Below are 21,215 nucleotides of genomic sequence, written 5' to 3'. Positions count from 1 at the left end.
CTGTTTTATCTGAGCCTGGGTTTTGCTCTGCTCAGGCACTCAGAGGCGAGAGCTCTGCTTGTCCACTGCCAGCCACTGGAGCTCAGCACGCTGCTGAGGAACTGCTACGCTGCACTGCGTTGTTACGCTACACTGCGCTACGCTAAACATGGCCGACCCCCTGTCCCCCGACCACTTCAGCTGCCCGCTCTGTGTGGGCATTCTGAAGGACCCTGTGGCTATTCCATGTGGACACAGCTACTGCATGGACTGCATCAGCAGCTACTGGGACGAGGCCGACTACACGGGCATCTATGTCTGCCCCCAGTGCCGCATCACCTTCACGCAGAGGCCCGTGCTGCGGCCCAACACCATGCTCACCAAGGTGGCCGAGAGGCTGAAGAAGGGGTCCAGCCCCACCGTGGGGACCAACAGCTATGCGGGCCCCGGGGACGTGCCCTGCGACTTCTGCATCGGCAAGAAGTTCAAGGCGGTGAAGTCGTGCCTGAATTGCCTGGCGTCGTACTGTGAGAAGCACCTGAAGCCACACTACGAGTCAACCACCTTCAAGCGGCACAAGCTGGTGGACGAGCTGGGTAACCTGGACCGCAAGATCTGCCCGCAGCACCAGAAGAGCCTGGAGCTATTCTGCCGGACTGACCAGATGTGCATCTGCGCGCTCTGCACCGTCAGCGAGCACCGGGGTCACGACATCGTCTCGGCCGAGGCGGAGAGGAGCGAGAAACAGGTGAGGAGCGTTCCGGAAAGCGACTTCTTTGCCGTTATTATTACGGTGTGGGAATCCCACAGGGCTTCAGGACAGCAAACGTCCTGGGCTGATACAATGGGTAAGAAATGCAGGTGAAAACTGACACTGAGTGACAAAATGACAGGAACTGTGTGATTAAGCTTCTTGGAAAATGAGAAGGCATTACAACGTCAGGAATAAGAACGCAAAAGCCAGCCTGCGATTTTACATGGTTTATGGACAGTTACTGGTAGATGATTCATGTTTTAGATTTCATGCATATATTACTGTAGAGTCAAAATGCAAGGCAACTAAGAGCGCTACTAATGGTTAACTTACCAAACTCAGTGAGTATTTCTGATCACATATTTCTCGAGCAACACACCCTTTTGTTTTGTGTTAGATAAAAGGTGGAACAGATGCTTGAGGAGGATTAAATGAGCCAAGACACAGGAATGTTACTTGCGGCGGATCTGTAGTAGTTTTTTTGAGGTTAAAGAATGTGTGTGCCGTGAACTTTGCACCCAGGGAATGATGCAATGTTCCCTAGCAGATGTCATTGGAGATAAGGGTCCCGGTGTGCCGATTCACTGTGAATCAGTGCCTGATATTCCCAGTGAATTACTCAAAGCTGCTGCCCCGTATTCCCACATGGGAATAATCATCTCCTCCACAACTCTGCTAAGAATTGCCACACCCAAACTGAACTGGAAATCGTAAAACAAAGATGCGTGACTCGCCTCTGAATTCAAAGACTCTCTAGGTATCGTGTATCTGCTGTTAAAGTTAATACTATTTCGATACAGCACAACTCATATGGCCTGGTTGTGTTTTGAAAAGCAGAGCCTGTCTTGCCCACCTAAGACTCCTGAGCTTCTCCTTGCTTATCCTGGTTATCCTTCAGCCATGCTAAAACTTTGTTTGACTTTCAAAGATGTGCACACTTTGTAGCGGGTCCTGGGCCTGCCCACGCTCTCACATTCCTGGCATGATTCAGATTCCTGGCTTCCTGTGAGATAAGGCAGCCCCCGGCCATGCAGGAGGCCTTAACACCCGCTCACTGAAGCTACACCGTGCTCCCTGCTCTGGCAATTTTCAAAACGCCGGTGTTTCCGTGAACCGGTAGTGCAGCTGAGGACTGAGGGCCAGCCACAGACGTTACCATGAGCCCACATCTGATGGCCTTACAGCATGTTTCCTACACTGCTTCCTGGCTGGAATTTCCTGTCCTGAATTTCCTGAAGAAAACGGTGTTAGAAAGCATAATACAGATGTGAGGGATGCACTGTAAAGGCTCATGAGGACCGTCTAATGTTCCTTATTTTGGCTGCTTTCCCCTTTTTTTTCCTGCGCAGAAACTCCTGGGCGCGTCCCAGGCGGAGATCCGGCAGAAATGCCAGGGGAGGATGAAGGAGCTGGAGGAGCTGCGTACGGCTGTGGACTCGCTGAAGGTGCGTGACATCGGAGCACCGGCAGGAAGCTGCCGGCCAGGCATTTCAATCCCAGGATGCAGCTTTCAAACACCACACAGCCGTTTATGGGCAGACCTAGGAATTCTCCCGGAGGAGTGTAGCTGCTCAAGAAATTCATAGTAAATATAATTCCCTGGGTGTATCTTTAATACATTTGGCTTTAGTAAACGATCTACAGCAGTGTTGCCCAATCCCACAGCCAGTCCACATTTTTGCTCCCTCCGAGCTCCCTGCCATACAGTCCACATTTTTGCTCCCTACCAGCTCCCAGTAGGGTCTATGGGTCCCCGAGGACTGGATTGGGAAACACTGATATACAGTATGAATCTACAGCACAGTGAAGTTTCATATGAAAGAGGGTACAATTTGATCCATTCAACCAGTAAGTTCTACACCTACGTTGCTATTATTAAGGTTCCTGATAGTGGTCATACGAAACAAAAGAACACACAAAAAGCAGGTATAGTATTTAAGGTACAATTTCAGATTATAACAAAACACATAGAGCCACACATGCAGCCGTAAGCTTAGTTTGAGGTGCAGGGATTCATCGGGCCGGTGTTGGTGTGCTCAGCGGACACTCTGGCTTCCAAACAGAGTTCAGCCGAGAGAGCCATGGCAGAGAGTGAGAAGATGTTCCGGGAGATGATCAGCTCCATCGAGAGGATGCGCTCCGAGGTCACCAAGCTGATTGGCATCAACGAGAAGGCCGCCTTCAACCAGGCAGACGGGCTCGTGGAGAGGCTGGAGCAGGAGATCGAGGAGCTGAAGAAGAAAGAGCTGGGATTGAAGCAGCTATACAGCACTGAGGACCACATACATTTCCTACAGGTAGAACCTTCAGAACCATGGCCCAGGGTTAACAAATCTGAAACAAATCCCGCTGGCTGGCCTGAGAACATCCTGTCCTGATGCATTTCCACACCCCTGCTCCTCTTCATCTACAGAACTTCAACTATCTGTGCACCCCGACCGACGATGGGGTCATACCCAAGGTGACTGTCAATCCAGACTTCTCCTTCAGCATGGCGCGGAAAGCGGTGGCCGAAATCAAAGAGCGCTTGGAGGAACTGGGCCGAGAAGAGCTGCTGAAGATCTCCAGATCAGGTTCATAATGCTCAACATTTATGTTTGCTGTGAAAATGTGCCTTTGTACTGAAGGATGGATGCGATCTGCCTGCCTTACCCCTGGTTTCTGAACAAACACAGAAAGATTCTCAATAATGTGATAACAAATATTGTGAATCATTTGTCCTGTACCACAGTAAATGAGATTCCAGTTTACACCATGGAGAACCGGAGCAAAGAGAAACCCATTAAAGGTAAAGCATAATAAATAATTTACAAATCAAATCATAATAGCCTAACATCAAGAAATGAGTAAAGGCGGGTATTGTGGAGAGTAACACCGCAGATACAATGTGTCCAGACACCCGATACAGAGCACTTTGAGAGAAGTACAGCAGGGAGATCATGTGCTGGGTATTTATTTTAATTTTTCATTCCAAATCTAAGTAGAATTATTTTGTATCTACAGTAGCTAGTCAAGTAACAGTGGACAGTGCACCGCCTCCAGAGCCCCGAAACAGGTCTGACTTTTTAAAATGTGAGTACCTCCGCAAATACTTCATATTTCTGAGATGGCGCCCTCTGTGGCAGATATCTGTGTGTGCTCCCCCTGCAACCCACACTATTTTTTTCTCTGTTTTAGCAGCGTTAGGGAAGTAATCCATTACAGACAGAGGTGGAAAGTCCAGGTCCAAATAGAACAAATCCAGACCAAGATTTTGTTTCAACCAACCAGTTCAACATAAAGAGTCACAATCACAGAGTACTCAACTGGTTATTTGAAACAAAATCTTGGTCTGGATTTCTACTTTCTGGATCTGAAATTTCCACCTTTTTCTGTAATGGATGACTTTTATGAGTAACTTGCCGAACACTGTGTTTTAGTCACATTAATCCTTTTGTATATACAGGGATTTAATGCCTTATTGAAGCACCTTAGTCTGTATTTGTGTTTTGTGTTTAATTTGTGTTTACCAGTCGCTGGAAGGACTTGCAGAGTAAGATGGTCACTGTACAGTGTAACTGACTGCTTTCTGCGCATGAAACTCTTGAACATCTGGATTCCCTCATAACTTGTCATCGGTGCTGTTGAGAAACGCTGAAAGGACACACCTGATGTGCTTCACGCTTCTGTATAGGGTTGTTTTCTCCACATCATCCCGCCCTGCTTCTCTTTGCCCAGATTTCTGCCAGCTCCGGCTGGACCCCAACACTGCCTACAAAGAGCTCTACCTGACTGAGGGCAACCGGAAGGTCATCCGGACGCGAGACCTGCAGCCGTACCCGGAGAGCTCCGAGAGGTTTGACTGCTTTGCACAGGTGCTCTGCAGGGAGGCGCTGTCTGGGAGCCGCTTCTACTGGGAGGTGGAGTGGAACGGAGAGTTCTCCGTGGGGGTCACTTATAAGGGCATCAGCCGCAAAGGGAAGGGCTCCCTCTGTCTGATGGGCTATAACAAAAAGTCCTGGAGCTTACTCTGCTCCGACTCAGGCTATTCCGCCTGGCACAACAGGGTGGACAACACCATCAGCGCCCCGCACTGTCCCAGGATTGGGATCTACCTGGACCACGCCGCTGGCATTCTCTCCTTCTTCAGCATCGGCGAGACCATGAGCCTCCTACACAGGTTCGAGACCACGTTTACAGAGCCCGTCTACCCTGGGTTTGGAGTGGGAACCTCTGTCAAAATATGTCAGCTCAAATGACGGAAATCCGTGCAGAAACAGCTTTGAAAAGTAAATCCCTCGTCCCTTCTCACCTTTTTCTGGTGCTTTTTTTTATAGTTCGTCTCTTCCTGTTTATCTGTCAGGATCCTTCAGTAAAACAGTTTAAATTGAGTCTTGTACGTTTTTTTTTAATGAGAAATTGTTTAAGAGCCTGAAAATGTGCTGGAAACTTTCATACAAGCTTGTTTAAAATGTTCATCAGTATTCTTACTCGGAGTTCATGGTTTTTATGGAGTTTTTATGTCTTTACTGTATCCTTCAGTATATGAACTCGGTAAACAACAGGTTAAATCTACATAGCCAAAGAATCAATTGTATAATTCTAATGCAAAATGTATTTAAAACAAACAGTTGGTGTATTGGTAAATCAGCAATAGCTTTTGCCGTTTTCCTATAATGTCTCATAATCACCTCATAGCAAGGCTTATAGACCAATTTTAGTTATGGAAAAAGTACGTGTTTACTAAGTTGCATTTTCATGATATCTACTGAATTGTTGTTTGCATTTTGTGTGTGTGTGTTTTTTCCAAAATAAAAGGAATCACCTCTCCACCATGTTTGTTCGGTGTTGTTGTTGCTCCGTAAACATAAAAACCATGGCATTGTTGATATGACTATAGGCAGGATAATTACATGATAGCATGGTCAAGGTACAGGCTGTAATGAGGAGACGCCAGACTCACACTGTTCATGTGCTGAGGCATCAGAAACGCTGATCTTCACCAGTCCTGTATGTGCAGTAGAGAGTGACATTGCACTTATATATACCCATACTACCCATACTACTTACTCATAATGTTTCATAACTACACATACAGACGTGGACAAATTTGTTGGTAACCTTACAGCTCATTAAAACAATGCTTCATTTCTCCTGAAAGGTGATTCAATTAAAAGCAATTGTCTAATGTATACCCGCATGCCTTTAGTATGTGATAGAGTAAACCAATAAAATTGTGAAAAGATTTGTTTTTTATTTTACAAATATATGCTAAAATAGTATGGACAGATTTGTTGGTATCACTAAAGAGACTATTTCGCCTTGCATTACAGTCATTCAAACTAAGTGTTTAACCTTAATTAGTATCACAGGTGCCTTCAAGCTTTTCATCAGCCATTCAGCATATTTAAAGGGAAAGAACATGCTACTGTGTTGGTTGGTATCATTGTGTGAACATGGACCAGAGACAGTAGAGGAGAGAGCTGTCTGAGGAGCTCAGAAAGAAGATTATAGATAACCATGTTAAAGGTAAAGGCTATAAGACCAACTCCAAGCAGATTCACGTTCCTGTGACCACAGTTAATATTATAAAAAAAAGTATAAGGTCTGTGGGACTGTAGCCAACCTCCCAGGACCTGGACGCAAGAGGAACTGCAAGCCCAGGTTGATTATAAGGATAGTGCAGATAGTAGAAAAAGAGCCAAGGAAACCATCCAAAATCATTCTAGCTGAGCTCCAAGATCATACATCACTTTCTGATCGCACCATCCATCGCATTTCGAACAATAATGGGTTCCATGGAAGAAGACCCACTCGGGCTCCACTATTGACAGAAAAACATTTAAAAAGCCAGAGTGGGATTGGCCAAAATGCATGATGACAAACCCCAAAGTTTCTGGGGGAAAGGCATTTGGACTAATGAGACAAAACTGGAGCTCAGCCTCAGTCACAGGTCATGGGTCCTCCAACAGCTAAAAGCACTCAAGAATGTGAGAAACATTGGACTATTCTTAAATAGCCCTCCATGAGCCCAGATCTTAATCCTATTGAACATCTATGGAAAGATCTGGAAATTGCAGTGTGGAGACGCCACCCTCCAAACCTGAGGCAGCTTGAGCAGTTTGCTCAGGAAGAGTGGGCCAGACTACCTGCTGGCATATGCAGACGTCTTTAAGCAAATGAAAGGAGGAAACATGTTGATATTTCAGGGCAGTAACTAAAAGAAATATCATAGATATGTAGTAAGATTTTTTTCCAACCGAGTTCAATTGTGCTACCAGACCTAAGCCTATTAAAACTATTTCACAGTAATACAGCGAAGCAAGTGGCAGTTTTGAAATTATACGTTTCGTTGCAGTTGAATGAAAACCACGTCTGCAAATTTATATTGTATTTTATTGAATTAGATCAGTGTACATGTTAACCATCTATGAGCTGAGAACACTTACATGTCTGTAATAAACTGTGTTCCACCAAACACATGAAAAAAAAAACATACAGGTTCACTGGTCCTGTAAGCCGTCCATTAAACTCATCTATTTGCACTACGCTGCACCCAGGACTGTTTTTCCCACAGAGAGAAAGTTTAATGCAGCTAAATATACCATAACAGTAACCTTGAATTTCCACATTTCTCATTCCCATTTACAGGCAAATGAACCTAACTTGAATGATAAACAATGATTTCCACATTAAGCCTTTTCCTCTCCATATAAACACATGGTAACATTGTAGACCCCTCCACAAATCGCCACCTTACCATGGGGGAGGGGTTTGTGTGTCCCAGTGATCTTAGGAGCCATGCAGTCGCGGTTAATTGCCCCTGAGAGGGTCTCCCATGGCAAATAGGTTCTAGATGAGGGACCAGACTAAGAGCAATTAGAATACCCCTTATGGAACACAACAAGAAGGAAAAGTGAGACCGGGGCCCTTCCCTGAAGATAGGGCTGGGGGTGGGCTTGTCTGCAAGCACTGGAAGGTTAGGTGTTCACCCATGGGGCCCGGTCAGGCCCAGCCTGAATGAGCCACATGAGACCATTCTCCTGTGGGTCCACCATCTGAAGGAAGAGCGATAAAGGTCTGATCTAGCGGAGGTCGAAGGCAGATGCCTAGGTGGACTGATCCTCTGCTACCAAAACTGGAGATACCGACTAGATTTAGTCGGGCTCACCTCACGGCACGGCTCAGGCCCTGGAACCAAACTCCTGGAGAGGGGCTGGACTCTAATCCCCCATGAGTTGCCCTGGATGAGAGATGTTAGGCAGGTATGGGTCTATTCATAGCCCCCCAGTCTGGCACTTACACGCTGGAGTTCACCCCAGAGGATGAGAGGTTTGCCTCACTTTGACTTCGAGTCTGGGGACAGGGAGTATATGCACCAAACATCAGCTCAGAGTATCCAGACTTCTTGGAGACAGTGGGTGTGGTACTGGAAGATACTTGGGTAACAATTTCGAAACCTGCCCGATCTGAACCTGAGCAGTGGTCTGTTATTGGACTTCCACACTAATCACTATTTATCCATAATGAACACCATATTAGAAAAAAAGGATGTTCATAAATGCACCTGGCATCAAAGCACCCTAAGCCACAGCTCAATGATCGATTTTGTAGTCAGCTCATGGGATCTGTGACCAAATGCCTTGGACCCCTAAGTAAAGAGAGGAACTGAGCTGTCAACTGATCAGAGTTGGATTAGATGGCGGAGGAAAATGATGGACAGACCAGGTAAACCCAAACACATGGTGAGGGTGTGCTGGAAGTGTCTGGTGGAGGCCCCTGTCTGGGAGATCTTCAACTCACACCTCCAGCAGAACTTCTCTTGCATTCCGGGAGAGGCTGAAGAGCGCAAAAGGACAATGTTGTGTACCTCCATTACTGAGGTGGCTGCACAGAGCTGAGGCCATAAGGTTATTAGTGCCTGTCACTGCGGCAATCCTCCAACCCAGGGGTGGACACCAATGATAAAAGGGGGTATCAGGCTGAATGAAGAATGAGGATCAGAAGCTCCAAGTCTGAGACCATCGTTCTCAACTGGTAAAGGGTGGATTGCCCCCTTCAGGTTGAAACTGAGGCACTTGTTCATGAGTCAGGGAAGAATGGACCAGAAAAACAGGCAGATCAATGCAGCATCAGCGTCTATGCAGACATTGTACTAGTCGGTCGTGGTAAAGAGAGAGCTGAGCCGAAAGGCGAATCTGTCAATTTACCAGTCAATCTGCATTCCAAACCTTACCTATGGGTAGTGTCCGAAAGAATGAGGTCACAGATTACATGCAGCGGAAATGAGCTTCCTTCTTAGGGTGTCAGGGTGAAGACCTTGAACATCTGGGAGAGGCTCAAAGTAGAGCTGCTGCTCCTCTGCATGGAAAGGAGCCAGCAAAGGTGGCATCTGTCTAGGATGCCTTCTGGATGCGGCCCTGGGGAGGTGTTTTGGGCATGTCCAACCGGGAGGAGACTCATTGATTGGAAATGCATAATGTAATAATTATTGTCTTATGTTAAGCGCATGGGAGTTAACGATTGAAAGCCAAAGTGTTTAGATTACAGTATTAACTGGCGGTAAACTAACGGAATACATTACAAATGAAGTTTTAGAGCATGCATTCAGTAATCTTTAACGGAATACGTTTATTTACTCATATCTGACATTTTAAGGTAAATCCACATTGATGCAGATTACCAGAAACGCCATGCATGCCGTACTTATTTAATCTTTTTTACATATTTATTGCTGTGTTGCGGTTGCATTATGGGAAATTGAGTCCGACAGAGAAGCACTATCGTGTGTAAGATGACAGCAAGCGCTACTATCGAGTTTTGTATATTGCTCTAATGAAGTATGGTAAACCAACCCTGATTCAGTGTTAATTTTTGTTGGTACAAGAGATATCTTGAGAAACGCCTGCGGTTTCCCACCACACGAATCTGCACTAGCGGAGCGCCGTTCGATTTACCTGGTGGCCGGGCGCCTTGGAGACGGACGAGCGGGCAGGACGCTTCGGCTGAATTCAGTTTCGTTTTGTTGTTGTGTAATGTTCACATCCACATCGTAGAGTATAATCAGCACACTGATGACATGTTTAAGGCAAAGATACTGGTTATCGGACCAAGTGAGGTAAGGCGAGTACGAGCAAAACACACCGGGTTGTTAGATGGGAGAAACGGGGGTTTACGTCGATGAAAACATTCCTGATCTATTTAAAGTGTATTTCTGCTAATTATGCTGTTTTATAACCCGTCTTTACCCTTTAACAGAGCGGCAAGACGGCACTGTCCGACTTTCTGTCGGATGCCACTGAGACTATAGGAGGCGAGTACCGGCCGACACAGGGCGTCAGGTAAACTTACCGACATTATTGTATAAAGTACATCATCATTATCCCCGCGTTTCATAGCTCCCACGTCCACTCCACTGTTTGTGTGCGGAGTTCACATGGTGCAGATTTTCCTCAAAGGCATGCAGTTAAGCAAACTGGTGTCTCTGAATAAACCATAGAGTATGATTGTATGTATGTGTTTGTATCTTCCTTGTGATGGACGGGAATCCCATCCAGGGTGTCCCCTGCCTTGTGTCCTGTGATGGACTGGCATCCTGTCCAAGGTGTCCCCTGCCCTGTGATGGACCAGCGTCCTATCCTGGGTGTCCACTGCCCTGTACCCCATGGTGGACTGGTGTCCCATCCAGGGTGCCCCGTGCCCTCTGATGCACTGGCATCTCGTGAAGTCCAGGCTTATCCAGGACTGGTTAAAAGATGGATGTTCTGAATCACCTTGCTGTTAATGAAGAGCTGTCTCCCTGATTTTCTCCATGTGAACATAGCATTTTGAACAGACACCTGGTGTATGTGAATAATCATACTGTATGTGGGCTGCTGATTTGTGCTTAATCACTACCTGTTCATTCCCTCAGGATTCTGGAATTTGAGTCGCAAACTTTGGATGCCAGTGACAAAAACGCGACCCTCGACGTGGAGCTGTGGGATTGTGCTGGAGATTTTAAGTAAGGCCGGCATGCAAATGCTAAATAATCTGCTGTAATCAACCAGGTGTGCCCTAGAATCATGCAGATTTATCTCCCCATCGGAGGCTGGAACCTGTCCTAGAGAGCATTGGACACAAGGCTGGGGACACCTTGGATGAGATGCCAGTCCATCACAGTGCACATACACTAAGTTTTTTTTGTTGTGAGCCTTTTAAAATTGTGTAGAAGTGATTACTTTTTTAGTCCTGATATTAGTGATGTATATTGTTTTAGTGTCAGTTATGTCAGTTATGTGTGTTTACTTTCTCACATTCTATAGGTTTGAATCCTGTTGGCCTGCGCTGATGAGAGATTCCAATGGGGTACTAATTGTGTTTAATCCGGACGTGTCCAGCCACCTGAGAGAAATGGAGACCTGGCATTCGTCTTTCGTTTCCTCGCAGGGAATGCAGGAGAGCCAGTGTCTCCTGATTGCACACCACAAGCCAGGAAGCTCAGCTGACAGGGGACACCCAGCGCTCGGTAATGAGCAGTCACTGCAGTGTAGCTCCTACTGTATGTTTACCGTGAAGCTGTTATGCTGCTGTTCACTTAACAACACTTACAGAAACTGCAGCCTAGGTAGCAATGACCTGGGTTGGGTCATCCTTCTAAATGCCTGTTTAATTACCAGTCACATTCTGTTGATTTCTCCATACAGCCTCACATTTAAGCAAACTCTCCATGATCCACTCCAACCTGGAGGAGGACCCAGAGCAAATGAGACAGGCGTTCCGGAGATACCTGGGATCCATAGTGAGGATGATGTCGGAAAGCCGTGAGCGTGAGGAGATGTCAATCATCACATAGCATCAAAGGAGCTAAGCACAATGGAGACTGGTCCATACTGTGGCAAACTTCGATATTAAATGTTTCGATCACTGCTTGTCAATCATTAAGTGTTTCTGTCACTTTTCTGCCTTTGCTAAACAGGGATGAACATAGAATATCTAAAGCATACAGGGAATGAGTGAAGGTCTTTCTTAGCCAAGCTTAGAGAGGGAAAATCTAGGGTGTAACTGAATTGTTCCAGAATCAAAACTGCCTGACAGAAATAATAAAATAAATCGATCTTGATTATTTTTAGTATAACCACAGAAAGACATTTATTTTTTATTGACTAAACAAACAAAGAAGAAACACCCCACGGTCACAGAACCCCCAGCCACCACCCTCCAGGGGATCAAATTAAGTCCATTTTAATCTTAAGTTCAGTGATGATCTAGCATGCTACTTTTCTGCGTGATTCCTTGCATCACGTCTCGCACATGTTTCACGGTCCGTGTCATAAAGGCGAGGCTCTCCTGCACGTCTCCCAGGCCCCCCTGCATCCAGGACGCCCGCAGCTCCCCAATCCACCGCAACAGGCTGTCCAGGTCCTCCTGCACTTCCCTTTGCTCTTCCAGTTCGGCCAGCAGGGCCTGTCTGGCGCACACCTCCGCCTGGTAGCACTGCTGCAGCTGTCCTAGCTCCCCCTCCAGTTCTAGCAGCTCCTGCATGTCCCGAGGCTGCTCCTTATGCGGGCCATCCTCAGGCAGCAGCACGTTGGGGGGGACTGACAGCACGCTGTCCACCAGGAGTGTGTCCATGCGACTGGACAGGCGCTGGATGCGCTCCTGCAGAAATGCATGCAGCTTGGAGGTGCACTCCCTGGCCTGCTGGCTCAGCTTTTCTGGTGGCTTTTCCCCAGCTAGTTTTCTAACGAAAACGGCCTCCACAGTCATCAGGATGTCATGCAGGCAGTCCTGGAAGGCGCTGTAGATCCGCAGCATGCAGGTCTGCGGTGTGAAGCCGAAGAACTGAGCCTCGTACAGTTTCAGAGTCTCGGGAGACAGCGGCATTGCTGAAAAATAAACAACAATCACTCGGAGAAAGTGTAAAAAATAGGCGTTAACTGATTATGTGGCTATAGATAAACTTAATTTCTTAATGTTTTAAAGATTAGATTAATTTTTATTGATCCGGGGGGAAATTCTACCCCGTACAGCAGCAAGGCACGCAAAGTGCTGACTAACAAATATACAGTTCAAAACAAGACGTAAAGTGCACTGACAGTAAAGTATAAAAAGTACACAGTATAAACAGACACAGATATACCCTTAAAAAAGAATATTAAGTAAATTAATTAATGGAAAATGTATGTGCAATCAGACAGCACCGGCTAAACTTAGTGAGGTAGGTAGTGATCTAGCCAGCTAATTCATTTATGCATTTCGTTGCCGCCTGGACACTACCTACCAGTAATGCATAACTCACACGTTTTTAAGAAACAATCATAAAACAGCATTATTACCTTCAATCCCACACTCGGCCATTTTCTGCGTCTCCCGCGCACGCGTACGTCAGCAATCCTCGCTTCTGTTCGAAGTTCCCTCGCGATGGAAAGCGCATGAGAAGTGCAGCCAATCATAGCAATTCGTGCGCGTTACTCCTTGGCCAATCGGCTTAGGGAAGGTCACGTGTCTATATAGTAAACCCCATGTAGTTTCGAAATCTGTTTCCTATGTTCTGCGTTGTTGTAATATATATTAGTATATAATATATTACGAGCTTAATCAGCCAATCATAAAATTTAAGTACTATTAGTTTAAACGCTATGTTCTAACTGATATTCATTTATTTTTTTATTAATTTTGTTTAAAGTGATATTTCCGTACATTAATTTCTCTTATGTGTACAATCTAGCGTAGGCTACCGCGCCCTTTCCCGTTCAATCCGTACTGGGGCTGTAAACGTAACTCCTGGTTGACAACACACTAGTTAGGGTACATAAACACGTAAGCACTAATAGGCGCCAACGATCGAAGGGCCCACACGTTTTATTCCGAATTTTATTTTAACAATAACAACAAACACAACATAAACAATATAAACAAGCGCACATATCGTGTTTAAAAAGAAGATAAAATACATCTGGATACAAGAAATAAATTTAATAGCGTCAATATAAAGTTCAAAATGCTTATTTTTACATTTCAAAATAACCTGAATTTTGAACATGAATTTCGACCTAGTACAATGATCACATTCATAACAAATAATAATTCTAGATTATTTCTACTAGTAATATAACATTACTATCTAGTTCTTTAAGATAAATATGAAAATTGGTTTGTATTTTAATATAAGTTAATTTGCAAATAAAGCCAGAAGGATTTTAATGGAGGTCGTAACCAAAATAAGTGTTGAATAGCTTTGTGTCTGCTTTTATGAAACAATTTTCTTCTATATACATTTTAAATTGATGCATAATAATTCCTGCAGTGTTATGCAGTGTAGCGCACACAACAATAACAGCACAGCAGCATATGGGGAAATATTAGAATTCCAAAGGACTTGTGTAAGCACCAGAATCACATTTTCCCCATGCCCAAAGCACCCCCTACAGCAGTGTGTGTTCTTTGCTGTTCTTTCCTCTCCTCAGCCACAGTGTTTAATCCGGACGTGTTCAACACTGTAGTGAGCTGGTATTCACTAAGAGGATACCTGATGTCTCCCAATAACCTGCCACCAGCAAACTATACTCTGAAGAAATCCCCAAGGTACAAACATCATTAATGTACCCACAATTGTACAAAAATGTTCCTCACAGTCCATTTCTGTACTTTGAAAGGTACAATTACCTACAGCTATAGGGTACAACTGGCGGACCCTTGAGGGTACAGCCCCAGTGATAAGCAAAGGTACAAATTGGTATTCTTATTTCTGACACTGCAGTGGACTGGGGGCAAAATTCCAAATTCAAATTTTTTTCAATTTATCCTGCACCAGAACAAATAGGCTCATTATTTCACCCCAAGCCAGCCTGTTTTTTTGCTATGAATTGTTCATTACTGAGATGGAGTTAATGTCCACCCACAAAACATCATTTAGACAAGCAAATTGGCTGCCTGGATGGTGCTGTCTTGAACGCCATGTGCTGCACAATTCTCTGCCATTGCTAGTCGTGAGGGATGACTCACCTTCCCAATTCATAGAATGCAACTGGACACACAGCAAGTTAGATTTGTTAGCTCAATATGTACCAGGGTTGTTCAAAATTTATGAATTGAGCCCCATTCCATTCATGAATTGGAATTTGAATTGAATTGGCCATACCCTGTAAAATGATTCATTGGAATGACAGTAAGAATTTAATTCACTTCAATCCAAATTCAATGGAATCACACAACACAGGAACGTTTAATCTAGCAAAACATAAATACAGTGGAACCCACTTATAGTGATCATGGTTATAGTGATCAACAGTTTATATGGACCAAAAAGCTTGGGACAGAATCATTCCTGTACAAATAGTTTTTAAAATAATTTGCTTATAGTAATCAAGTAGTTCGCAAACAAAGTGGACAACGGCGCACAATCTGACGTTTCGAGCCAAAAACTCTGTTTTCCCTGTCTACATGTCAACGCTGAAAACGGAGTTCTTCAAAATCTTCACCTTGGATGGAGACGTTCCGTTTTCAGTGACCTAAGACGCCGTTTACGTGTGGACAAAAGCCCAAGACGTATAGAAAAAGGTACGTTTTAAAAAATACCCGTGTACGTGTGGACAAGGCATAAGCGTTACAAAGCATCCCATACTAAAAAAACATTTGAGGGGATTGTAAGTAAAACTTAAAATAAAGATGTTTCTCAACTTAAAATTTTACATTTGTTACATCTTCCCATCTTATTAAACAACTTAATTGTATAAGTTGGCCAAAATTAACAATAAAGAATACTCTGTCAACTTAATTATAAATGTATTTGAAGAAATATTTTTGCCCTCCATTAACATCTGAAAAATGCTACTGTACTGAAACTTCTGCAAGTGAGTTTCATCTGCTCAGAAACTTTGGCCGCTTCGCACCAGGCACTTTTGGTACAGTACTTTCCCTTTTCCATTGATTTATAATTTCCGTGCAGAATTTAAAATAAGCCTGATCTAACTAACTAGAGATGTAAGAGTTTAAGAGTGCAGTATACTTATTATATGATCATGATCTAGGCTTAATTTTCAAAATACACTCCCATCTACGAGGAGAAAAAATGTTCATACATTAAGTGACCATGCATGTATAAGAAGTATCTGTTTATAAAACCTATCAAGTTTCAAATGGATATTCCCAATATCAAAATTATTATTAAGCAAGAACTCTATACTCCATACTTTTAGAAATATTTAATTAGGAATTATATATAGTATACTTTATTTTAAAAAATAGCTCTATCCGTTTTATTTTAAATATACCATTAGATGTTATAAAATCTAACACATTTAACTCCCCTTTTACCTGTGGACAGTAAATATCTTTTTTAAGATAATGGTGTTTATTCTTCCAAATACATTGAAAACGCGTAGTAAATTTTCCTTATAAATGGAGGTACGTGGTACATCCAAAACTAATACAGCATACACCAATCTAGATAAACCCTCAAAGCTAGATAATCTGCCGTATAAAGATAGGCCTCAGTAATAATGCATAATTTTTTAAACATTTCAACGTATAACAGTAGAAAAACTGAGATCTAAAATTGCAACCATCAAAAAGTTAACGCTCGAGGCGATATGTTGGAAATCACCACAACGCTTTGCCATTTTCACAAATTTTCAGTGATTTAAGTAACTTTCCAAATGTGTTTCAAAGACAGAAAACAATAGCTTGAAACTGACAGAACAGCAATTTATATGGTATTATGTTAGAACAATTAGAACGTTAATAATACAAGCCTAATCTGGCAATAATTTCATCTCATTTGTTTGTTTGTTTTGGATTAATTCCAACGTGCTCAAATCTACTGGCGCTTCGTATATACGGGTGTCTGACACGTCAGCGCGTGTAAAGCCATACGTGCTGACGTGTCATACGTGCTTACGCTTCATACGTCTGGACGTTTCCTCCGCCCTGTGATGACGTGGCCGGTGAGTGCCGGAAGCGCCCAAGCTGTCTAAAATGGCTTACCAGACATTCCAGCAGGAGTATTTACAGATTCCTATTGTGACGAGGGCATATACTACAGCGTGCGTCCTCACCACAGCCGCCGTGGTAAGATGGCCAAAGCCGCCTTTTGACCCTCTTTTGTTTAAGCCAGGTCGTTGGCCTGTCATACACTTAGATCACAGAATTCTGTTCCTGATGGCTGTCCTATGTAGCTAGCTGGTATTATCTCTGAGCAAGCAGCCAAAATGGATATAGCGATTCGATTAGACTAAATTCCACTTTATTGTAATTGTATAAGTCCTCGGACAGTGAAATGTAGTTTGGCATTTAATCTGAAAGTGCGAAATAGTGCAAAAGTGTTAGAGACAGCTGTACAATATAAACACGTGTGATAAAGAGTGAATGTACATTCCTACAGTGGTATATAAGAAGAAAGACAGTTTCTTTGCATATACATACATATAACATTTGAAGGTAACACTTTACTTGAGGCAGAAATACTTAGTAATAATCCGGTTACTACTGAAGTACAAATCATGAAGAAATAGTTGCTGCTTGATCACGATTCATTAATGATGAACGAACATGTGATCAGTATGTCACATTGTGTCATTTATTACTTGTTCCTTCAGTAATTGCTTAGTAGTTTTTTCAGTAGTTCACAAAGGTTTGCAAAATTAATAGAATAGATAGAAACACGTACAGTAACTACTTCAGATAAAATATACATCATGAATCATTAATGAACAAATATGAGATCAGTATTTAACTTGTGTTATTCATGACTTGTTCCTTCAGTAGTTCGCAGAGATTAATAGAATTACCAGACAACCGTCATGATTCATTAATGATGAATTAACATGAAATCAGTATGTAACTCATACTTTTGTGGTTACTTAATATATAGTAATACTATGATACTGTACTATTTGTGCCCTGTCAAGTGCAGTGTTACCAACTGAGAGGTCTGTGCAATTACACATGCTTGTATGACTTATTCCATCTCCAGCACAAGTGCCATGTTTTTGTTTGCTTTTCTGATCATGTTTTTTTCTATTTACTTTTTCATCAGCAATTAGAGTTGATCACACCTTTCCAGCTGTACTTCAATCCTGATTTGATATTGAAGAATTATCAGGTAAGTTACAATAATTAAAACACATCAAATTTAAAACATTTTAGCCTTATGAAATGACTATGTAGTTAATGCCCTTTTTTCGTTTAACAGGTATGGCGGCTGATTACCAATTTTTTGTTCTTTGGGCCGGTTGGCTTCAATTTCCTCTTCAACATGATCTTTTTGTATCCTTTAACAAGTGGTATCCAGTTTTAAACAGCATTAATTCCCTATCTGACAATGACAGTTTTGTAATCCTTTTGTGCATGCATATTTTGTATTTTTGAGCCATCTTTTGTCATGGGTTCTGCAGCATAGCGTGCATCACATGACAACAGTGTAACACATTTAACTGGCAGGCATGTTTGTTTCTGCTGATAAATCCCATCTGCTTTTTAACTGGGCTTGCACTGAAACTTTGCCGCCCAGAGGATATACCACAATATTCAGTGTTTCTGAGATTTAAACCTGCAGTTAATCCAGGTGCCGCATGTTAGTGTGAAAGGGCCGCAGTTATGTAATGCTGTAGAATAGCGTAGCAGTGGATGGCACAGGCACCGATTTCTGACAGTAGGCCTTCCCCAGTCTGACCACAGGAAACGCTATGTGGATACTGCCTCCTAACCAGCGCCGCAATCTTAAATATTTATGAACATTACTAGGCCATGTTGTTTAGTGAGTATAATTCTGAGAGAAATTCTGGCTTTGTATGATGCCAGGAATAAATATTTATTTAAAACTGCTGTGAGGCTTTAATTTGGTTGCATTAACTTTTACTGAGAGGAAGACGAAGCCCCCCTCATAACATCTGCAACATGCAGCCAGAAGAGAACTATCTGTCAAGCACAGGATAGGTACTATACTGACTGCCGTACTTCCGCAAATAGAGTGTAGGTGTGTCTCCTTGACGACGGGCCACAGGTACCGGTACTGCCGGATGCTGGAAGAGGGGTCCTTCCGCGGTCGCACCGCTGACTTTGTCTTCATGTTCCTGTTTGGCGGCCTCCTGATGACTGTATCCTTTGGGCACCGCGTGCTCAGCTTCTCTTCCTTGTCACCTGTCATCACGACGGAGCTCGTTGACCTTCACAGCAGCCGCTCAGATCTTCGGCACCTTTGTAAGCCTGGTGTTCCTGGGCCAGGCTTTTACCATCATGCTCGTCTATGTGTGGAGCCGCCGTAACCCTAATGTGCGCATGAACTTCTTCGGCCTCCTCAACTTCCAGGCCCCCTTCTTGCCCTGGGTGCTCATGGGCTTCTCTTTGCTGCTGGGGAACTCCATCATTGTGGATCTGCTGGGTAGGTGGCCCCCAGGCGCCTGTGTCTTAAGTCCAGCATTTCGATTTTGTGGCCCTGACCTTGCAGATCCCGCCATCTCCTCTCCTTAAGGTATCGCCGTGGGACATGTCTACTACTTCTTGGAGGACGTGTTTCCCAACCAGCCTGGTGGTGGGAGGTGGCTAAGGACACCGACTATCCTGTGAGTGTTAGCGCTGCCCGAAAAGCGAGCGAAAGACGCTTTGATCAGAGCATCAGGAGTGTGAGTGTGATGAGGGCTGTCCTGTAAATCTCTGATGTATGTAGTTCTGATTGATATCAGAGACAGTGGGGCAGATGTTTTCTAAACTGACATAATGACCAAGCCCATTTCACCCTGCTGTGATGGATATTTCTTTTTCTTTCTTTCTTTCTTTCTTTCTTTCTTTCTTTCTTTCTTTTTCTTTCTTTCTTTCTTTCTTTCTTTTCTGTGTCTCTCCCTCTCTCTCCCTCTCTCTCTCTCTCTCTCTCTCTCTCACTCCCTGTCCCCCCCCCCTCATTTAGTGTCATTACCCAGACATCTTGCCCCTGCCAAAGCCCTTTAACTTTTGCAAAACCCTAACCCTAATACAAGGCAGGATGTGCTTTTCCCTCTCCTGGGCTCTGGCTTTCACGGAGGTCATTGCCTATTAATGTGTCCATTACATTGATGTCTAAGGAGGATCCATTCTCATTGTTTAGTGCAGTTTGAAACTTTATGATGATCTATGGGGAAATATATTTTACTCATTCTTCTCGCATTTCAGCGAGATATGACCCCTCTCCCGCTGGGGACAGTCTGCTTGCCGAGTGTATTTTAGTTTCCTTGTTTAGCGTCTGTGTGCGTTCTTGTTCTGCATGACAACCATGTTCATACCGTCTCAAATAGACATTCACGCAAAGAATTTCAGATAAAAAAGTTTTCTTTCTGTCTCTCCCTGTCGCCCACAGTAAGATGCTGTTTGACAATCCAGAGGAAGATGCCAACTATAACCCACTGCCAGAGGAGCGTCCTGGGGGCTTCGCCTGGGGGGAGGGTCAACGTTTAGGGGGCTAGGCCCCCCTCCCCGATCAGGGGATCGGATTTATTTCGGACAATAATTCTGAGAGCTACCAGACTTGTTTCTTTTCTCACTCGTCCGTCTTGCTTGAGATAAGAGTGTGAAATGTTTCTGTGAACCACCGTGAAAGCCACTTCCGCTCGTCTCCCGAGGCCGGGCCAGGCAGGCGCTCGCCAGCACCAGGCCGACCAGAATGCACCCTGGGGCGAGCCGTCCACCGCTACCTTCTGCTCCTCTGGCCGTTTTCTATGACGTGGATAACGTTTATAAAATAGCGATCTGAGGATGATGAGCAGAAAGGAATGACCTTCAAGTCCTCGGAGCCTTTTTTCAAGTTTGCTTTTATTTTTACAAATAAATATATGTAAACTGTATAATCACGAGGATTGTGCTTTTAACTTTCTGCAATAGTCAAGTGACCCCTCTACTCAAAAAATTTTCTCGGGCTCAGATTTTGCTCTGCCATATTCTTAAGAGTACAGATGAGTTTTTAACACGATAGTGCTCTCTTGTGAAACGCAGAGAAATCATTGAGGTAATGTCTGTGCTCTGTTGTCTAACGTTGATGTGTGTGGTGTAAACAGACGTACACACTCTCTGTGCTTAATTATTAGATGTATGAAACACCAGTGCGTTTGGTACACCTGACAGCTTAGAGCACGTAGTGGGGAAAATATTAAATTATTCCAAAACTGTTTTCCGACTTGGAGAATAATGATGAGCAGAAGTTTTTGCTTTCTCTCCCTCCCTTTCTGTATATCATGTGCGTAACAGGGGGAAACGTGTGGCTTATTCAGCAGGACAGGCTGGTGTTTTTTTAGCACAGAGAAGTGCCTGAAAAAATGTACAGAGGTGGGTTAATGCAAACACAGGCAGCGCAAACGCTTTCACACTGGAAATCACGGCACATGGTCATCATGGACATCACCTGTTGTACATAGACACTTTGAGAACGACGCATATGTTTGGATCTGGAGTGTAAATTAAAATCACTGACCCATTCTGCCAACTGTATGACTTGTACGGGTTTGTCATTGGCTTGTAATGGTGTGAAGTGTCCAGCAGGGGGATTTGGGACCTTCTG

The 21,215-nt window shown here is 43.9% G+C and overlaps 4 protein-coding genes across 7 annotated transcripts; 3 read left to right on the top strand and 1 right to left on the bottom strand.

Annotated features, from left to right (window-relative positions):
* ftr82 (finTRIM family, member 82) lies at positions 1–5,544 on the top strand. 2 transcript variants are annotated; one of them, XM_023833045.2, is made up of 7 exons: positions 1–727; positions 2,083–2,178; positions 2,797–3,030; positions 3,147–3,306; positions 3,465–3,521; positions 3,740–3,805; positions 4,451–5,544. In XM_023833045.2, exons 1-7 carry the CDS (start codon positions 149–151, stop codon positions 4,969–4,971), a joined length of 1,713 nt encoding a protein of 570 aa, XP_023688813.2. In that variant the 5' UTR covers positions 1–148; the 3' UTR covers positions 4,972–5,544. The 2 variants fall into 2 exon arrangements, with proteins under 2 accessions (XP_023688813.2, XP_023688812.2); XM_023833044.2 differs by having other exon boundaries at positions 2–727; positions 3,737–3,805.
* Positions 5,545–9,482: 3,938 nt separating this feature from the next.
* Positions 9,483–11,631, top strand: ift22 (intraflagellar transport 22 homolog (Chlamydomonas)). Of its 2 annotated transcripts, XM_023833052.2 has the most exons (6): positions 9,483–9,830; positions 9,971–10,053; positions 10,626–10,715; positions 11,017–11,059; positions 11,141–11,219; positions 11,398–11,631. In XM_023833052.2, the coding sequence occupies exons 1-6, from the start codon at positions 9,792–9,794 to the stop codon at positions 11,544–11,546; spliced, it is 483 nt and encodes a 160-aa protein (XP_023688820.1). In that variant the 5' UTR covers positions 9,483–9,791; the 3' UTR covers positions 11,547–11,631. The 2 variants fall into 2 exon arrangements, with proteins under 2 accessions (XP_023688820.1, XP_023688819.1); XM_023833051.2 differs by having other exon boundaries at positions 11,017–11,219.
* Positions 11,322–13,187, bottom strand: mis12 (MIS12 kinetochore complex component). 2 transcript variants are annotated; one of them, XM_023833050.2, is made up of 2 exons: positions 13,030–13,187; positions 11,322–12,579 (listed from the first exon to the last, which is right to left on the bottom strand). In XM_023833050.2, exons 1-2 carry the CDS (start codon positions 13,049–13,051, stop codon positions 11,948–11,950), a joined length of 654 nt encoding a protein of 217 aa, XP_023688818.1. In that variant the 5' UTR covers positions 13,052–13,187; the 3' UTR covers positions 11,322–11,947. The 2 variants fall into 2 exon arrangements, with proteins under 2 accessions (XP_023688818.1, XP_023688817.1); XM_023833049.2 differs by having other exon boundaries at positions 12,975–13,035.
* Positions 13,188–16,610: 3,423 nt separating this feature from the next.
* On the top strand, positions 16,611–21,145 carry derl2 (derlin 2). Its single transcript, XM_023833186.2, has 7 exons — positions 16,611–16,762; positions 17,730–17,795; positions 17,886–17,959; positions 18,696–18,789; positions 18,878–19,073; positions 19,164–19,254; positions 20,022–21,145. Exons 1-7 carry the CDS (start codon positions 16,670–16,672, stop codon positions 20,125–20,127), a joined length of 720 nt encoding a protein of 239 aa, XP_023688954.1. The 5' UTR covers positions 16,611–16,669; the 3' UTR covers positions 20,128–21,145.
* Positions 21,146–21,215: the final 70 nt, after the last annotated feature.

The sequence above is a fragment of the Paramormyrops kingsleyae genome, chromosome 6 (assembly GCF_048594095.1).
Source record: "Paramormyrops kingsleyae isolate MSU_618 chromosome 6, PKINGS_0.4, whole genome shotgun sequence".
Taxonomy (NCBI): Eukaryota; Metazoa; Chordata; class Actinopteri; order Osteoglossiformes; family Mormyridae; genus Paramormyrops; species Paramormyrops kingsleyae.
This window is presented reverse-complemented; position numbering and strand designations above follow the sequence as displayed.

What these genes read in the sequence shown, in the direction of transcription:
- ftr82 (XM_023833044.2), top strand. Translation starts at nt 149, where the DNA reads ATGGCCGACCCCCTGTCCCCCGACCACTTCAGCTGCCCGCTCTGTGTG. An exon ending in CGGCTGTGGACTCGCTGAAG is followed by an intron (nt 2,179 to 2,796) that starts GTGCGTGACATC and finishes GCTTCCAAACAG; the next exon opens with AGTTCAGCCGAGAGAGCCAT. An exon ending in CAAAGAGAAACCCATTAAAG is followed by an intron (nt 3,522 to 3,736) that starts GTAAAGCATAAT and finishes TTGTATCTACAG; the next exon opens with TAGCTAGTCAAGTAACAGTG.
- ift22 (XM_023833051.2), top strand. Translation starts at nt 9,792, where the DNA reads ATGTTTAAGGCAAAGATACTGGTTATCGGACCAAGTGAG. An exon ending in TGGTTATCGGACCAAGTGAG is followed by an intron (nt 9,831 to 9,970) that starts GTAAGGCGAGTA and finishes ACCCTTTAACAG; the next exon opens with AGCGGCAAGACGGCACTGTC. An exon ending in CGGCCGACACAGGGCGTCAG is followed by an intron (nt 10,054 to 10,625) that starts GTAAACTTACCG and finishes TCATTCCCTCAG; the next exon opens with GATTCTGGAATTTGAGTCGC.
- mis12 (XM_023833049.2), bottom strand. Translation starts at nt 13,023, where the DNA reads ATGCTGTTTTATGATTGTTTCTTAAAAACGTGTGAGTTATGCATTACT. An exon ending in GTGTGAGTTATGCATTACTG is followed by an intron (nt 12,580 to 12,974) that starts GTAGGTAGTGTC and finishes TTTATTTTTCAG; the next exon opens with CAATGCCGCTGTCTCCCGAG.
- derl2 (XM_023833186.2), top strand. Translation starts at nt 16,670, where the DNA reads ATGGCTTACCAGACATTCCAGCAGGAGTATTTACAGATTCCTATTGTG. An exon ending in TCCTCACCACAGCCGCCGTG is followed by an intron (nt 16,763 to 17,729) that starts GTAAGATGGCCA and finishes CTTTTTCATCAG; the next exon opens with CAATTAGAGTTGATCACACC. An exon ending in CTAAGGACACCGACTATCCT is followed by an intron (nt 19,255 to 20,021) that starts GTGAGTGTTAGC and finishes TGTCGCCCACAG; the next exon opens with TAAGATGCTGTTTGACAATC.